The sequence below is a fragment of the Pogoniulus pusillus genome, chromosome 29 (assembly GCF_015220805.1).
Source record: "Pogoniulus pusillus isolate bPogPus1 chromosome 29, bPogPus1.pri, whole genome shotgun sequence".
NCBI lineage: Eukaryota > Metazoa > Chordata > Aves > Piciformes > Lybiidae > Pogoniulus > Pogoniulus pusillus.
The window spans coordinates 15,283,190-15,301,192 of NC_087292.1; the positions used below are offsets into that span (position 1 = coordinate 15,283,190).

The 18,003-nt window shown below is 50.2% G+C and overlaps 2 protein-coding genes and 1 long non-coding RNA gene across 3 annotated transcripts in view; 2 read left to right on the forward strand and 1 right to left on the reverse strand.

The window, feature by feature from the left end:
- The window catches only part of COL20A1 (collagen type XX alpha 1 chain), a 69,370-nt gene extending 67,947 nt beyond the window's left edge, over positions 1 to 1,423 (forward strand). The window contains exons 39-40 of the mRNA XM_064168075.1: positions 190 to 345; positions 1,074 to 1,423. Coding sequence (XP_064024145.1) covers positions 190 to 345; positions 1,074 to 1,087 — 170 coding nt within the window. The 3' untranslated portion in view covers positions 1,088 to 1,423. The remainder of the gene's footprint in view (positions 1 to 189; positions 346 to 1,073) is intronic.
- A 1,369-nt stretch (positions 1,424 to 2,792) lies between these two features.
- On the forward strand, positions 2,793 to 6,750 carry LOC135188192 (uncharacterized). The gene is made up of 3 exons (XR_010307601.1): positions 2,793 to 2,893; positions 3,226 to 3,358; positions 5,383 to 6,750. It is a non-coding gene; the product is annotated as an uncharacterized LOC135188192 (long non-coding RNA).
- A 1,929-nt stretch (positions 6,751 to 8,679) lies between these two features.
- The window catches only part of CHRNA4 (cholinergic receptor nicotinic alpha 4 subunit), a 28,117-nt gene continuing 18,793 nt past the window's right edge, over positions 8,680 to 18,003 (reverse strand). Inside the window, exons 5-6 of the mRNA XM_064167638.1 lie at positions 11,726 to 13,112; positions 8,680 to 9,261 (exon numbers count right to left, since the gene is read on the reverse strand). Coding sequence (XP_064023708.1) covers positions 9,136 to 9,261; positions 11,726 to 13,112 — 1,513 coding nt within the window. The 3' untranslated portion in view covers positions 8,680 to 9,135. The remainder of the gene's footprint in view (positions 9,262 to 11,725; positions 13,113 to 18,003) is intronic.

Below are 18,003 nucleotides of genomic sequence, written 5' to 3' on the forward strand. Positions count from 1 at the left end.
CCACTTAAATGAGGAAAAAACAGTCAGAAAACTAAGCACCCTGTTGGATGGAGAAAGTATAGAAGAGGTATTATACTGCAGCAGCTGGAGCAGGTGTGCTGCAGCTTAGAGTGCTTCTCCTGGTTGATGGTTGGACTCAAGCTTAGAGGTCTTTTCCAATTTAAATGACTCTCTTGATTCCTTCTTCAGGTCCACCAGGAGAAGTTGTGCTGGGGAAACCAGGTCCAAAAGGTTCTCCTGGGAATGCTGGTCCTCAAGGTTTTCCTGGTGTCAGAGGGCAGCCTGGGCAGCCTGGGTATCCAGGGGGTTGTGATACCTCTGGATGCTATGGGGCAGGTAGAAGAGGTAAGTTCTGACTATCTCAATACTAAAGGTACTGTTTTATAGCTGCTCTCTGTGGTTACTTCTCTCAGGCTAGACAGAGACCTTTGTTCATCCTTCAGGCACTGTCAGCCCTGCAGAAGCCTCCTTCCCAGAGCAATCAGGATGATTCATACGGACAAAAGCCAGTTTGATTGACAGCTCCTCAGCCATCCTTCATGGATGCACACACAAAATTGCAGCAGTAGTGGAGCAGGTGGAGTGATCACGGGGTTGTCTTCAGTTCTTAATGCCCTCAGCAGTGTTTCCATGGTGGATGGAGAGGAGTAATACCACACTTCCTACCTGCACATCTCGTGGAGGCTCAGTTGTGCCAAGTCCTGGGCAACGAAGAGCAGTGGGTCTGGAGAGAAGATTAACAAGGGGAAAAAAACTGAGTCTGTGCTGTTCTTTACAGTGCTTTCAGAAATGTCTTTACATAATTCTTGGCAGTGAAAGCGAGGAGACACTGCAACAGGTTGCCCAGGGAGGTTGTGGATGTCTCCTCTCTGGAGGTGTTCAAGGTCAGGTTGCATGAAGACTTGAGCAACCTGGGCTAGTAGTGAGAGGTTTCTCTGCCCATAGCAGGGGGATGGAACCAGATGATCTTTAAGGTCACTTCCAACCCTATCCTGTGATGCTATGATTCCTTCTCAGTACACAACACTGATCCACTCCTTTGCTCAGTGGCTTTATCTCCTCTCCACACACAGATTTCATCCCCTGACAGCTGATGAGCAGGCAGCGGCAGATGTTTCCTTGCTCTGAAAAACCTCTGGGTGAAAGCTCCACCGACTCCAAGAGAAGCAGCAACCTGAACAGCAAATGTGTCTTTTCAAATGCCCCATCCTTTCTATATGGAGAAGTCAATCAAACACCCAAAGCCACCGAACCAGCCTGCCTTCAGATGAGTCATTCATCTGCTCTGCAGCACTGCAGTGTTCAAACTCACGTCGCGTGTCCCACCCCGAGAGAAAGCCAGAGGTGCAGGCTGGCAGACTTGGAAGGAAAAGAAATGATGTGTTGTTGAAGCTCTCAGAAATTACAGATCATTTTTTGCCCACTTGGCTGCTCGTGGTTTATTTTAGTCACTTGTTATTCTCAGTCCCCAGCACAGAGACAAACAGCAACCTCATGCCCGAAGATGCAAAGCCGCTGGAGCAAAGCCTCGTTTTGCACTGGTTGACAAGACAACCAAAGTCCAGCACCATTTTGACTGCCTCTGCTTCTGACACAGCACTGATGGCTTCCCTGCAGGGCTGTGATGTACACAAGCACCTCAGAGAGTGTGATAACCTTCCAATGATGTGACAAATGCCACCTTTTAGCCTCCTTCTTTGGGGCTTGGCAGCTGTCAAGCAAAGCCTTAGATCAGACAGAGCACAGCCACGTATTGAGAGGAGCTGGGGCTTAGCCTGCTGGCCTCTTCCATCTCTCCCTCCTGCAGCCTGAGTGGCTGCTTTACATTTTATCAGGTGGAATACTGAATAGCTCTGAGTCTGACTTTTATCTGCATGACACGGAGGTAATTGTCATGTCACACCTCTGCCCCTGCTTGAGCCTCTCTCTAATACATATCCACAACAAGCCCTACAGATAAAGATAAAACCCTCGTCCTTTGTATGCCTTGCTTTGGCATAGTGGTGCTTGCTTGCACCACTCCTAAGCTGCTTCAGAAGCAGGTGTGACTGGACTGTGATTTAAACCCAGAGCAACAAAATGGTTCTTCTCTTTTTTCCTTTCTTCTCCTAATTTTTCCTTCCCCCCCCTTTTATTTCTTCCTTTTCCATTCACTTTCACCATTCCTTTCACCTCTTCTCTATTCCTACTTTTCTTTCCACCTCCTTTCTTTCCTCTCCATCTTTCTCTTTCCCCCATTAACATCCAGCCTATACTTCCCCTGGCACAACTTCAGACTGTGTCCCCTTGTTCTGTTGCTGGCTGCCTGGGAGGAGACCAACCCCCACCTGGCTACAACCTCCCTTCAGGTAGTTGTAGACAGCAATGAGGTCACCCCTGAGCCTTCTCTTCTCCAAGCTAAACACCCCCAGCTCCCTCAGCCTCTCCTCAGAGGGTTTCTGTTCCAGGCCCCTCACCAGCTTTGTTGCCCTTCTCTGGATGGGGCACACAGTGCCATGGTCTAGTTGACTGGATAGGGCTGGGGGACAGGTTGGGCTGGATGAGCTTGGAGGTCTCTTCCAACCTGATTCATTCTATGATTCCATTTTCCTCCTTTCCTCTCTCTTTCATTTTCTCCCCACCTCCCTCTTTTCTTTACCCTTTTCTTCTCCACCTCCCTCCCCCCTCTCAGCACCACCTTCCCTTTCCCACCATACCTGCCTCTTTCCCATCCCACCCCACACTTTCCCCTTTTATCCCCAAAGCAGATCACCTGGGTGCTGTTGGAGTCTCCTCCCACTCCAGGTGTGGCCACTTTGCCCTCCCTGCCCACTCCCCTTTATAAGCAGCCCCAGGAAAGGCAAGCTCCAAGTTTGCCCAACTGGGCAGAGGGATCCTCCTCCCATCATCACTGGTGAGTCCCTGTGGTGCACACTGGGTGCTTCACACTGGGTGAATGGTGGAGGTGATCTTAAAGGCCGGGGGGCCTGGTGGGCCCCCCGGCTAGGTAGGGATAGACTTGATGCTTACTCTAACATCACTCATGGGTGTTGGTTTGGTCTCATTATTTAGGCTGAGCTCCTCTCGGTTTAACTGCTTCTTTCTGCTCACTCATGTAAGTGTGGAAATGACAGGAATGTGTTCAGAATGGTTCTGTGTTTAGCAGAAATGACAGGAATGTGTTCAGAATGGTTCTGCGTTTAGCAGAAATGACAGGAATGTGTTTCAGAATGGTTCTGTGTTTAGCACTGCTACAAACCCCAGCCTGGAAGATGCATTGAGGAGGTAAAAGAGGTCCCCAAGAGCACTGCAAGTTGTTCCCAGGAACCACAGCCTGGAGAAGGTGAGAAGCTCAATAAGAATCATCTGCATTGCACAGGTAATTCTGCTTCCTCTCTGATGTAAACCAGCTCAACCAGTTCACAGAATCACAGAACCATGCAGCTTGGTAAAGCCCTTCAGGATCACCAAGTCCAACCTAGAGCCCTACCTTACAAGATTCACCTTAAACCATAGCCCTAAGCATCACATCCAAACCACTCTTAAACACATCCAGGGTTGGTGACTCCACTACCTCCCTGGGCAGCTCATTCCAGTCCCTGACTGCCCTCTCTGTGATGAACTTCTTCCTGATGTCCAATCTAACCCTACCCAGCCTCAGCTTGAGGCAAGTTCTGAACTTGCTGTTCTGCCTCTTCCAACCTAGAAACTGCAGCTGGATTCAGAGATGCTTGATTTTTCTGTATCAACTCTTTGAGGCACAGGAAGCTTCATGTAAATGTGAGGAGGAATTTGTTTCCCTGTGAGGGTGACAGAACACTGGAACAGGCTGCCCAGGGAAGTTGTGGAGTCTTCTTCTCTGGAGATACTCAAAACCTGCCTGGATATGTCCCTGTGTGATTTGGTCCAGGTGATCCTGCTCTATGGGAGGTTTGGACTGGATGAGCTTTGGAGAACATCAGCCCCTGATGTTCTGTGAGTGCAGGAAGCTGCTGACACCATCTTGCTGCCTGCCTTTGGGATTTCATCTGTTTGGTGGGATTTCAAGTGATGTTTGCTCTTGTGTGATGGTTTCAGATGCAACATGAAGGGTCCCAGAAGGGTGATTGATTAGGAGACAGACACCTACACAAACAGCTTCTCCACTTATATCACTGAGATTCATCCCATGAGTGCTTTTAATCACTTGGAATCATGAATATTTAGTCCACCTGCTGTCACAGAGCTTTGTAACCCAGTTCCTGCAAGCCAAGGAGTGTTTCTGCTGGTAAGTTTTAGTCACTGAGAGTATCCTGACCCAAAGATGAATGTTGCTTACTGTTAAACAGCAAAAAGAGAAGATTTCAGCAGCTGGAGAAATGCAGTGGAGGTGCAGGGAGCTTGGGAGGCCCAGCTCAGCCCAGATTGCTAGTGAGGATCCAAAAGCTGGAGCATCTCTGCTCTGTGAGCAGGCTGAGGGAGCAGGAGTTGTTCAGCCTAGAGAAGACTGGGGAGAACCTAAGAGCTGCCTTCCAGTAGCTGGATGGATCCTACAGGAAGGCTGCAGAGAGACTGCCTAGCCACAGGACAAGGGGGGAATGGTTTGAAACTGAGGGTGAGTAGGGTTAGACAGGAGCTTAGGAAGAAGTTCATCAGTGCAGGGGTGGTGAGACTCTGGAACAGATAGCCCAGGGAGGCTGTGGATACCTCCTCCTTGGGGCTGTTCAGGGCCAGCCACCTGCAGAGAAGATATCCTGTGTGCCCCACGGCTGGGAAGGTGACCTGCACAAAGGGAGCACTGAGGACCAGGAGGAAAAGGATGTAGGGAAAACCAGGGAAATGCTGCTGGTTGTGGTTATTACAGTCAGAGTTTTATGTCTTTGGTCTTCTTTCTTTCCTGGCCTATAGAGCTGTATTGGTGGAGAAACATGAAACAGCAGGGTGAGGCCACAATCTCCTTGACAAATAAGACCAGCATCTGTGTCTGCTATTTGTGATGTCTTTGGCATCTCTCAGCTTAGTTTTACATTCCCAGAGCCTATTACTTTGCTCTGAGCCTCTTTCAGAGCAGTTTTAGAGCTCCTGCTGTATCCCACTCTCGCTTCCTCACTCCTCTTCTGATGGCAGCTTGCTTAACCAGGTCCTGAGATTCAGTTCCGAGCTGAGAGCACTGCGAATGTTAACAGCCTGGCTGCATGCATTCTCCTGGAGCCTTTCATATGCTAAAACCCTCACTCTTTGTCTTTCATGGGTTTGGAACCGCAGAATTATTCATTATTCCACAGTTATATTCTAGTCCATGTCCCAGTTTTATTCCTGTTCACTGAATCCTTTAGAGGGAAAGAATCCTCCTTAACAACCGCCAGGATGGAATAACCTGGCTAAGAAAGAGCAGCAGGTCTTGACTCTATTTTCTCCTCTTAGACTTTACAAGGAGGCACACCAGGAGCAGAAGGCAAGACTTGATTTAAACTTGACACTGGAGACCTCTCAGTGCCATGTGAGAAGAAGGAGAGTTGCTGCTGTAAGGAAGATGTTCTGATGTTGGCCAAACAAGGCTGCCCATGACCTGCATCAGCCAAGCTTCTCCCCATGCACCAGTGATGTCTTTGAGACCAGTCTCAGCTGTCACTCCTCATCTTGTCCTGCCAAAGCCTGTGATCCTGCAGCCGTGGTGACTCCCTGAGGACATGGCCACATGCTTAGCACTCCTAATCATGCCTGATGTTTTGGATGTGTTGATGGAGCAGATGCACAGATCCCTTCTCCTCCTGTGTGGCAGGCTGGCTCTGCCAGGGGCTGTACTGTGGTTTCATGTGGACCAGGTGGTCTTGCTCTGTGCCTGTCATGATGCCACAGTCCCTTTGAGATGCTGCAGTTGACACTGTGCACTTGCAACAGCTTTTTGTGCAGAAAAGGTGAAGAATTGAGGTGGTCCTTTTGGTGTGAACAAAGCACAGCCTGTGCCTGCTGCTACTGAATCTGCCAATATGCTACCCTCAGTCTGTTCTTAAACCTTGTTCAGTTCTCCTGCCACCCCCAAACCATTCCATTTCCCTCAGGAGCTCTTGCTGTACAATCATCCTCACCTCTGCAGGTCACAGAGTCATAAAATGGTTTGGATTGGAAGGGACCCTAAAGATCATCTAATCTCAAATCCCCTGCCATGGTCAGGGACACTTTCCACTAGACCAAATTGTTCAAGAACTCATCCAACCTGGCTTTGAATACCTCCAGGGAGGGGACATCCCCATCACCAGAGTGCTTTGGCCATTGCTCCACTGCTGCCCAAGTGCAATTCACTGGGAGAGGTGAGCAGAGACTTGAGCTGCTGCTCACTCCAGCCTAGCTTGGAAAGTGAAGCTGGGTTTAGTACCCAAAATGTTGCAGCACAGCCTGCTTCAGTGCCCATGGGTTTGGGAGAAAGGAGGAGACTGCAGTGGGAGCTCCAAACAGCCAGTGTGGGCATTGCTGTGATCTGGCAATATGATGCTCCTGACCCAGCAATGCCCAGGGCTGAAAATATTTCCACCTTCATGATTGTTTTAGCAGTGAACTGGGGAAGGAAAAGGCACTGGAGAGGGTTCAGGCCACCTGTGTGAACCCAGCCTGTCCTTAGCACAGACTGCAATCCAGCCCTGCCATTCCCCTCTGTGCTGTGCAGCCTGGGATGCAGACTGCAGCTGTGTTGTACATTTATGCACTAGACCTTGAAGATGTTTGACTTTGTTTTCCTTGCCTTGCCACAAGCAAACTCACTGATGTGAAAAGGAATAAATTAGCATCTCTGAAGACTTGAGTGTCTCTTTATTCTGAAAACAAGCAAAGAGGGAGCAGCAGCTTGGGTTCCTTCATCCTCCTTCCCTGCATTGTGCCAGCACAGCTCTTTGTGGAACTGGGGAGGAAGAACCTCCTGAGCTGGTACAGGTGAGGGGGGGCCCTGCTGGAATGCAGCTCTAGGGAGAAGGACTTGAGAGATCACCATGAGCTAGCAATGTAATCATAGAATCAACTGGGTTGAAAGAGACCTCCAATCTCAGCCAGTCCAACCTAGCACCCAGACCATGGCACTAAGTGCCTCATCCAGCCTTTGCTTGAACACCTCTAGGAATGGTGACTCCACCACCTCTATGAGCAGCACATTCCATCTTGTGGCCAAGAAAGTCAATGGTCTCCTGGAGTGCATGAAGAGTAGCCTGACCAGCATGTTGAGGGAGGTTCTCCTCCTCTGCTCTGCCTTACTGACACTGCACTGCAGTACAGTGTCCAGTTCTGGACTTCTTGGTTAAAAAGGGACAGGAAAACACTGGAGAGAGTCTGGTTGAGGATGACAAAGATGCTGAGAGGTCTGGAGCTTCTCTGTGAGGAGGAAAGGCTGAGAGCTCTTCAATACTCTGAGCTACCCAGGCCTGCCTAGCAGTGAACTTCACAGTGGGCAGACAGTCTTGTGCATGCTGATTCCACCTGTGAGGTGTGAATACGATGCTGGGTGACACTTAGAACCCCTCAGCTGCCAGTTTGGGCTCTAAGTCACGCAGCCATGGCAGGTCCTGGGGGAATCCTGTAATTTTAGACTATCTGCTTCTCCTTACACATGTTTAGAAGCCCTCCTGCTAGGACAGGCTGTGCAAAAAAGGTTGCTTTAGGTTGGGTGGGGCTGTGATGAGCACAGCTGCTGAAACATCTGGTGGAATTCAAGGTCATAATAGCTGTAATTTATGTGAACTGCACCTCTGTGAACTCCCAGCTGTGGCTGTGTGCCCCATCTGGGTTTCCCCATATAATGGAATTTCTTATTTTCCCACCCTGGCTGTCTGCTGTAGCTTCCCCATGTCCATTCGATGCTATCCACCCTGGCTGTCTGCTGTGGCTTCCCATGTCCATTTGATGCCATCCTGGCTGTCTGCTGTGGCTTCCCCATGTCCATTCGATGCTATCCACCCTGGCTGTCTGCTGTGGCTTCCCATATCCATTTGATGCTATCCACCCTGACTGTCTGCTGTCCTTCCCCATGTCCATTTGGTGCTATCCACCCTGACTGTCTGCTGTGGCTTCCCCATGTCCATTTGGTGCTATCCACCCTGACTGTCTGCTGTCCTTCCCCATGTCCATTTGGTGCTATCCACCCTGGCTGTCTGCTGTGGCTTCCCCATGTCCATTTGGTGCTATCCACCCTGGCTGTCTGCTGTGGCTTCCCCATGTCCATTTGGTGCTATCCACCCTGGCTGTCTGCTGTGGCTTCCCCATGTCCATTTGGTGCTATCCACCCTGGCTGTCTGCTGTGGCTTCCCCATGTCCATTTGGTGCTATCCACCCTGGCTGTCTGCTGTGGCTTCCCCATGTCCATTTGGTGCTATCCACCCTGGCTGTCTGCTGTGGCTTCTCCATGTCCAAGCACTTTCTTCACCTACAGCAAGGGCTCAGGGTGACCTTCAGCAGCCAGAACTTCGAACTAGGGAATTTCCTTTATGGGAAGGTGCTAAATGCTAAAGTGCTCCCAACACAGTCCAAATCTTAACTCCAAATTCTCACTTCCATAATCCCCCCTCAGATGTGGCCTCCATGGCTTCTGAAGGGGCCAAAGTGAAACCTGTCAATGGGAAGACCACACCTGCCATGCTAGTGAGCACTGCTGGTTCGAATGGGGCTGAGCTACCTCAAGCAAATCTTTCAGCCTTCCCATTCTGTTCTTCTGACCACAGACCACATCCTGCACAGGTATCCCAAATCTGGACTTTTATTTAGAAAATGACTCATACAGAGATGCATGGTCCTGGACCACTTCAGTATTCAGCTAGGCAGGGCACACTGAGACCTCTGGAGACAACTGGAGCTAATTGGTTTGTAGATGTGAAGCCTCTTCTTGTGCTGCTTTAGGGAACAAGAGCTCGTGTTCTTACACTGCTGAGTGGATGCCAATGAATGCCACCATGCTATGTACAGATTTTAATGAGAACCTTTTTTTCCTCCCCCTCTAAATTAGATGGAGGAGGTGGAAAATGGCTTGGCAAAATGGTGTGACCTCAGAAAGTATTCCCAGAAAGCTCTGGAACAACTCAAGCACAGACACATGGTAAATTATTCAAAGGGCTGCCTCCTCCTCTGCTTCTCTCCTCTCCTTCCAGGTGACTTGAAATCCACAGAGGGGGATATACTCCCATCCTTCAGGGCTTATACTTAGATCATTCCTGCCAACCATGGTGGAAGGAAGAGGCCAACAGTTCCCAGCAAGCACACGATGATGAACATCCAGAGGAAGATCCTGTCAATGACCATGGCAACGTACTTCCAGTCTTCTTTCACCTGGGAACACAGATCAGAGGCTGCTTATTAACATGGAAGACTCAAACTTACTATTAGTAAGTGCTAGACTATTAGTGCTCTATCCCAAACCAGGATATTTTCGTTTCAATCCAGAGGGAAGATCTCACTTTTAGTGGTCCTAGATCACAGCATATTAGGGGCTGGAAGGGACCCAAGGAGATCATCGAGTCCAACCCCCCTGCCAGAGCAGAACAATCCTAACACAGGTCACACAGGAACACATCCAGACAGGCCTTGAAAGGCTCCAGAGAAGGAGACTCCACAGCCTCTCTGGGCAGCCTGAAAGATGTATTCTATAAATCCATGGTTTAGGAGACCAGTTCCTAAATGTGTGGATGTGCATATGGAGTTCACAGCTCCCCAGGGATATACCCCCTGGATAATTAAGCTCCTCTGCACACTCACTGTCCCATTTTCCATGAGCAACAGCTGTAACTGGGTGTGTACATGAGGCTGCAATTCAAACTGGGGGAGGGTGGGGAGAAAGAAATCACTCTTCTCTCTGTGCTTGTAAAGAGATTTGCTCACAGATTAGTGAAGCCAAGCTCCTTCCATGAAGAGATTTACAGCTTTGGGTCAGTCAGCAGTGCAAATGAACCAGCAAATAAAAGAAGTGGTCTTCCTCACCCTGCTTTTTCCCTAATTTTGTCCTTCTGAGGGAGGATTTCCTCTCTGGGGAGGGCTAGTATTTATTCATGCCATCAGGCATGAGTTGTAAATGGTTATTTCATTAAGTAAGAAGCCACATACTTATGAAAACCTCTTTTATTTCATTGCTGCTATTAATTCCTTTCCCAGGAAGAGAACTGATCAGATGGCAAAGTTTTATTTGCTATGGCTGTACCCATTGTAATTTTCTACAATACACTACTTGGTGATTAATAGACCCAGGGGCTGAAATTTGGCACTCTGCCTCGCTCTGCAGGGAAAACAGCTCAGCAGGAGCTAGCTCAGACCTTTCTGGTGTCTGTGACTGCAGCAAGCCAGGAGTGAGAGGGATAAGGAGAAAGGAGCTGTGCCATGCTGGAACTGCAGTGTCCAGTTCTGGGCTCCTCAATTCAAGAGAGATGTTGAGGTGCTGGAACGTGTCCAGAGAAGGGCAGCAAGGCTGGGGAGGGGCCTGGAGCACAGCCCTGTGAGGAGAGGCTGAGGGAGCTGGGGGTGTGCAGCCTGCAGCAGAGGAGGCTCAGGGCAGAGCTCAGTGCTGTCTGCAGCTGCCTGAAGAGAGGCTGTAGCCAGGTGGAAGTTGGTCTCTTCTCCCAAGCAACCACCAATAGAACAAGGGGCCACAGGCTGAAGCTGTGCCAGGGCAGGTTCAGGCTGGATGTTAGGAGGAAGTTGTTGGCAGAGAGAGTGATTGGCATTGGAATGGGCTGCCCAGGGAGGTGTGGAGTGGCTGTGGCTGGAGGTGTTGAAGCCAAGGCTGGATGAGGCACTTAGTGCCATGGTGTGGTTGGTTGGGCAGGGCTGGGTGCTAGGTTGGGCTGGCTGAGCTTGGAGCTCTCTTCCAACCTGCTTGATCCTATGATTCTATGCACAGAGGCATGAGCACAGCAAGGCTTTGCAGCTGGAGCTGCTGCTGCTGGCTGGTTATTTTGCTGGTGTGTGATGTGCAACTCGGTTTGCTTTTCAGTCTGTAATTAATGCCTGACGGCATTTCTACTGTGCACTGGGATAATCCCATCTTGCATTTCCCCCTCACCCCCTCCCAGTGTCCCACTCTGCTTCTATTGTTTGCAGATATCTTTCTGTAGCAAACAACTGCCTCTTGCATTTCCCATTTCCTCTTTGCCTGAGCACTTAATTAAATGAGCTATTTACTTTTAATTCAGAAGCACAGCCCCTGTGGCAATGGTCCTGTAAAGGGGGGGGGGGGAAATAAAAACAAGACAAAAACTTCAGAAAAGCTCTGTGCTCATTCTGGGAAGGTGCCTGTCTCTGAAAATAGTACTCAAGAGCCAGAGAGCTGTGTTTCATAGGATCTTCTCTCTTGGAAGAGAGCTCCAAGCTCAGCCAGTCCAACCTAGTACCCAGCCCTGCCCAATCAACCAGACCATGGCACTAAGTGCCCCAGCCAGGCTTGGCTTCAACACTTTCAGGCACAGCCACTCCACCACCTCCCTGGGCAGCCCATTCCAATGCCAATCACTCTCTCTGACAACCACTCTTGGTATAAGCCCCAGGTTTGGTGGTGCTGCCTGAACATTCCCATTGGAATGGGCTGCCCAAGGGGGTGGTGGAGGCACCGTCCCTGGAGGTGTTGAAGCAAAGCCTGGATGAGGCACTTAGTGCCATGGTCTAGTTGACTGGATAGGGCTGGGTGCTAGGTTGGACTGGATGAGCTTGGAGGTCTCTTCCAACCTGGTTGATTCTATGGTTCTATGGTTCTATGACTTTTGGCTTACCCAAGGGGAGCAGGAGCAGACTGAGGCTGCCTACTCACCGAGAAGTCCGCGTCCTCTGCTCGCAGGTGGTCGGCGATGTAGTGAACGCCTTCCACCGCCAGCTTCAGCGCTGGGGACATCAGCACCAGGTGCTGCTCCTTGGCGCTGGGAGCTTTGCTCCCTGGAGCTGCTGAGCCAGCAGCCTCCCTCTTTTTGCACTTGCACTTGCACTGAGGTCGCTTGTGCTGGGGCTGCTCTTCGTTCAGGTGGCACCTCTGAGAGGCTGGAGAGCCTCCAGTGGTGGACTGGCCGTTGGTCTGGGATGAGTCCTCCTGCAGGTAGCAGTACTGGATGCTCCGGGACCTACAGCGGATGCTCCCTTCCTCTGCCTTGTTGGGGCTGTACATCTGCTGAACACTTAGTGATCTGCCTTTCAAGATGGAGGTGGTCTGAGTGTCCCTCAGGGGGTGGCATGAGGGTTGTGGAGAGGAGCAGGTCACTGGCACAGGCTCTGGGTGCAGCACAGTATACTGCCCAGAAGGGGATTTGCAGATAGGCTGAGGTTTGGTCGGCTCCTCGAGGTGGGCACAGAAGGACGATGTGGGGGATGGTTCGTTACTCTGGGGGCTGGGGGAAGATGAGGTAGTGAAGTTGGGATCCACATCGATCTCTGCCCAGAGCCTTGGTGTGTTGGATACTTTGTGCATGGATTCTATGAGCTTCTTGCAGTTGTCTTTCACAGTGGAGGGACGTTTCATGAAGAGGAGGCGTGGGACGATGTCGAGGAAGATCCTCCTCACCCAGTCAGGCATCGTGTGGGTACGTGGGGAGCGATGGTGCACGTTGAGCACAAAGACAGTGATGATGATAGACAAGGTAACAAATATCATGGTGAAGAGGAGATACTCTCCAATCAGAGGGATGACCAAGGAGGTAGATGGGATGATCTCTGTGATGAGCAGCAGGAACACGGTGAGGGACAGCAGCACAGAGATGCACAAAGTTATCTTCTCTCCACACTCGGAGGGCAAGTAGAAGACCAGGACGGTCAGGCAGGAGATCAGCAGGCAGGGGATGATCAGGTTGATGGTGTAGAAGAGTGGCAGCCTCCGGATAATGAAGGAGTAAGTTATATCAGGGTAGATCTCAGTGCAGCATTCATATTTCTTGCTGTTGTAATTGCCCACAGCGTTGATGATGACCCACTCCCCGCTCTCCCAGTAGTCCAGCTGGTCCACATGACTGTGCATGCTCACCAGGTCTATCTTGGCTTTGTCATAAGTCCAGGAGCCAAACTTCATTGTACAGTTTTGCTGGTCAAAGGGGAAGAAGGTAACATCGATGCTGCAGGAGCTTTTATAGATAGCAGGTGGCATCCATTTGATTCTGCCATCATAGAAGAGGTGAGCCTTGGTCAGGTGAGTGACTGCAAAGTCACCATCAGCACTGGGGAGAGAGAAGATAAAAACAAAAGACTTCTCTGAGACATCTCAACAGTGTTAAAGAAATAGGATATTTAGTGTCTGGCTTCCAGAAGTGAGCTTGGAGCACCAAGAGGTGCAAGATGCACATCATGTGCAAACACTGGGTCCATCCACTCCACCCAGTGGGATCTAAACTATGCTGCCAAGCACTGGATTTGCATGTAAATGTCAGCCCTCACTTTGTCTAAGTAAAGTCCTTGAGCTGACTGTACCCAAGATTTCCTCAAGAGTGGCCCATAAATGCCCTGGGACAGGGTTGAGTTTGTTTTGAAGTGGTGGGGAAAACCACTAGCAGGTGTGGGCTTGGTAGAATTCATTGTGATAGCTGCTATCAGCGAGGCACTGTTGAGTTCCCATTCAGCTTCTTCCATGCAAACCAGCAAGAACATCCTTTTAATGGGAATGATGACAATTAGCCTCTTGGTTTCCCAGCCAGGGAGAGAATTGCCTTTGGTGGTGTCTTCTTACAAGGACTCCTGGCCGGGGCCTGTGTGCTAGCATCAGATGAAGAGATAACAGCCCAGGGTGTTCTATCAGCCAGCAAAAAAGCTGCTGCATAAACACCATTGCAGTGGTTGGGCTCTGACCAGGGCAGTGGCTTCCCAGGCTGTTGTGACACCAGCTGCTTCCAGCTTGTCATGAGGGTTGGGGGACAAGTCAAGAAGGCAAAATGAAAACAAAACAAGAGGAAAGAGAAAACCACTGAAGATCTGGGGGAAGAAAGATCCCCAAGGAATGCACACTCAAGCTGGAAGACTGTTGGAGAAAGGGAGGAGATTGAGAAAGCCTGGGAATGGAGTCCCCAGCTCTGGTGATAGCCCTGTTCTCTGCCTGCCTCAGCTGCACTCCTCTCACACACTCATGGCTCTGCTATGACACACTGAGCATCGAATCTGACACCAGAGTGTGCAGGCCACAGAAAACCAGAACAGCTCAGTAACATAATCAATTAGTGCAGCAGGTAATGAATGCCCTGCATGGCTATGCCACTATGAAATCAGAATAACAGAAGGGTGGGGGTTGGAAGGAACCTCTGAACTTTGTGATCTTCAAAGGTCACTTCCAACACAAATTGTTCTGTATTATGATCTGTAAAGGTCTCTTCCAACACAAATTATTCTCTAAACCTATGGCCTCTCTGCTAAAGAAGAGCACCCACAGCAGCTTACCTAGGATCACAGAGTCCAGGTGGGGTTGCAATTTCTCCAGAGAAGAGGACTCCACAACCTCTCTGGGCAGCCTCTAAGGCTTCAACACCCTCACACCAAAGAATTTTCCCCTTTAGTTCAAGTGAATCCTGTTGTGTTCCAGTTTTTGCCCACTGCTCCTTGTCCTGTCATTGGCCACCACTGAGAAGAGCCCAGAGTCATGCTCATGACTTCTACCCTTTAGACATTTATATACCTTTACAAGATCCCCAAGGGTCAAGTATCTCTGTTCCCCCCCTGCTCTCAGTGGCAAGCTGTGCTAGGGGAGGTCTAGGCTGGATGTTAGGAGGAAGTTGTTGGCAGAGAGAGTGATTGGCATTGGAATGGGCTGCCCAGGGAGGTGCTGGAGTGGCCGTGGCTGGAGGTGTTGAAGCCAAGCCTGGCTGGGGCACTTAGTGCCATGGTCTGGTTGGTTGGGCAGAGCTGGGTGCTAGGTTGGCCTGGCTGAGCTTGGAGCTCTCTTCCAATCTGGTTGATTCTATGATCTTGTGACGTGTGGACTGTGACAAACTCCACGTCTAGGGACAAGTCCACAGGTACCTTCTCTACATCCTGAAATCCCAAGGGAAAGAAAACAACAAACCACATAGGTGGAATCTGTTTGTGGAGCAATGACCTGAAATTCAGCTACAAGAACAGAGGAAAGAACATCCAGAGAGAAGGGAGGGAGCTGGGAACCATCTCACACACACCCAGCTGGAGCTGCTGCAGAGCTGAGGGATGCAGAGGAAGAAGCCTGTTGTGTGATGCTGAGTTGCAACGCTGCTAACAAAGGGGAAGCTGAGCAGGGGAGGGAGAGCTTCTGCTAAAAATTTGAGATGAATTATTCAGGCTGATATAGACAGAAAGCTCTCTGCTCCTGCTCAGCTCTCCCAGCTGGAGCTGATCCAGCCTGCAGTCACTTTCCTAGCAATGGGCAAAGTCCCCTGACCCTGCTCTGCTGCTTCAGTGCCCAGATGTGTCCTGACAGCAGCTGTACAGTGCCAGGGTGCACAGGGTCACACCTCTCCTCTTCATCATCAGCAGCAAGAAAAACAGCTCAAGGGTGACCCAGTGGGGCCCCTCAAGCTGCTTGAGGAACTTGAGAAGATCATCCACTAATTTACATGCAAAAGGGGAAAAAAAACAGACTTTGTGATATTCTTGTCTTGCCCTCAGTTCATGAGTCACTCCATGACCTCACTGGCTTCCAGTGCATCCTCACCATTCCCTGACCAAGCTGGCTTCCAGTGCATCCTCATCATTCCCTGTCCACACTGGCTTCCAGTGCAACCTCATCATTCCCTGTCCACACTGGCTTCCAGTGCATCCTCACCATTCCCTGACCAAGCTGGCTTCCAGTGCAACCTCATCATTCCCTGTCCACACTGGCTTCCAGTGCATCCTCATCATTCCCTCACCACAGAGACTTCCAAAGGATCTGATGTAATATTGCTCATTTTGGGAAGCAGGGGCAGGATCTGGCCCTCAGTGAGCTGTCTTGGCTAACAAAGTTTCTGGGCAGCCACAGCACATGCCCCCAGCTCCCAGCTCCCAGGCTCCCAGCCCAGATCTTTGACTTTTCAGACCATTTTCCAGGCTGGTTGTGAGCTGGGGGTGGGAGGAAACCAATCTCAGAATCACAGTGGAGACCCAGGATTTTACTAACCTCTGCTTGGTTGCTCTAATGGCAAACCTTTGCCCTTGGTGGCAGATTTAGGGAAAGCAAAAGCACAGAAAAGCACCCAATGCTTTTTGATCTCTGAACTGGACTTTCCTGAAGCTCTAAACTGCCTTCTTTTCTCTCTCTCTCCCTCCCTCTTTTATTTTTTCCAACAAGAAAGCTAAAAATACCTCCAAGCCCAGACTGCTGTCTCAAAGGACTGAGGACAAAAGCACCACAGTGTTTTACTCTGCTGCAAATAAACCCCAGCAATGCCATGCAGCCAACCACCCAGCTCCTTTTCTGTGTCTTCAGTCTGCAATCTAATTTAACACTCCAAGATCATTTGCTTGCTTTTATTCTCTGCTGGGTTTTGCCTGCAATATGAAGCCAGAATGAGGCATTAAACATGCCCAGCAAGTCCCAGCTCAGTGTTTGCTGCTCTTGGAGGTTTTTCTTGTGGTGATAGAGCAAGGGGCAATGGTTTGAAATTAGAGCAGGGTAGATTTAGATTGGACATTAGGAAGAAGGTGGTGGAACAGGTTGCCCAGAGAAGTTGTGGACACCTCATCCCTGGAAGTGTTTAAGACAAAGGTGGATGAATCTATGAGCAACCTGATGTCCCTGCCCATGGGCAGAGGGGTTGGAACTTGATGATCTTGAAGGTCTCTTCCAACTCAAGCCATTCTATGATTCTATCATATAAGGCAGTGTTTGCAGTTGCCTTAACTCTTCCTATATACTTCCATTACATGAAAGCTGGGAGGGAGTTTTGAGGCTGTCAGGTAGGGATAGGACTGGGAAGAATGGAATAAAGCTGGAAATGGGGAGATTCAGACTGGATGTTAGGAAGTATTTCTTCAGCATGAGGCTGGTGAGAGGCTGGAATGGGTTGCCCAGGGAGATAGTGGAAGCCTCATCCCTGGAGGTGTTTAGGGCCAGGCTGGCTGAGGCTGTGGGCAGCCTGATCTAGTGTGAGGTGGCCCTGCCCATGACAGGGGGCAGATTCCTTGTGGTCCCTTCCAACCCTGCCTATGATTCTATGATTACCTATATAGGTACATTTTTGCCTCCCTCCCCAAGCCTACCACCCACACTGGACTTTGAAGCATATGCTTAATGCTTAATGGATTGGAAGCTACACTTGCTGGCACCCTGCTGATGCAGGGTGAGCCTAGAGAGATGCTATCATCCTGGAAAAGGCTTTCATTCTGCTCCTCTTGACATGAGAGAAGGAGCAAACAGGGTCACCTGGCTGCTGACAGTCTTCCAGAGCCTTCCTCCAATCTCTTCCATGGGTTGAAAGGGAGACAACTGCCAGCAAGTGAAGCCTGCCATGAGGAGGAATGGGAAACCCTGCTACCTTTGCTGGGGGAAAAGCCCTTCCTGGCCAAGTTGTGCCAACACCTCTGGCTGCCTGCCATGAGTACTGCCTTAGAGAAGAGGGTGAGAGGTATCACAGAGCAGGACAGAGAAAACCTGCAGCCACTCCTTTAGAGTGATAGCACATTTTCATCTGCCTCCATCTAGACCACTGTGTTGTGACAGTTGTCATGCAAAACCATGTGGAAGAAGGAGTTGAGTGCAAGGTAAACATCACAAGAACACTTGAGAATTAAGAGAGTCAGGCTCTGCTGATTACTCTGAAAAGCTGCCAGTAATGAAGTACTGCAGCTCTTATATTTTCATGTCAAATACAACAGTGCACAGTAAGAGAGAAGACAGACACTGATCAGTGTGGGCAGCAGGACAAGGGAGCTGCTTCTGCCCCTGTGCTCAGCACTGCTCAGGCCACACCTTGAGTGCTGTGTCCAGTTCTGGGCTCCTCAATTCAGGAGAGATGCTGAGGTGCTGGAATGTGTCCAGAGAAGGGCAGCAAGGCTGGGGAGGAGCCTGGAGCACAGCCCTGTGAGGAGAGGCTGAGGGAGCTGGGGGTGTGCAGCCTGCAGCAGAGGAGGCTCAGGGCAGAGCTCATTGCTGCCTGCAGCTGCCTGCAGGGAGGC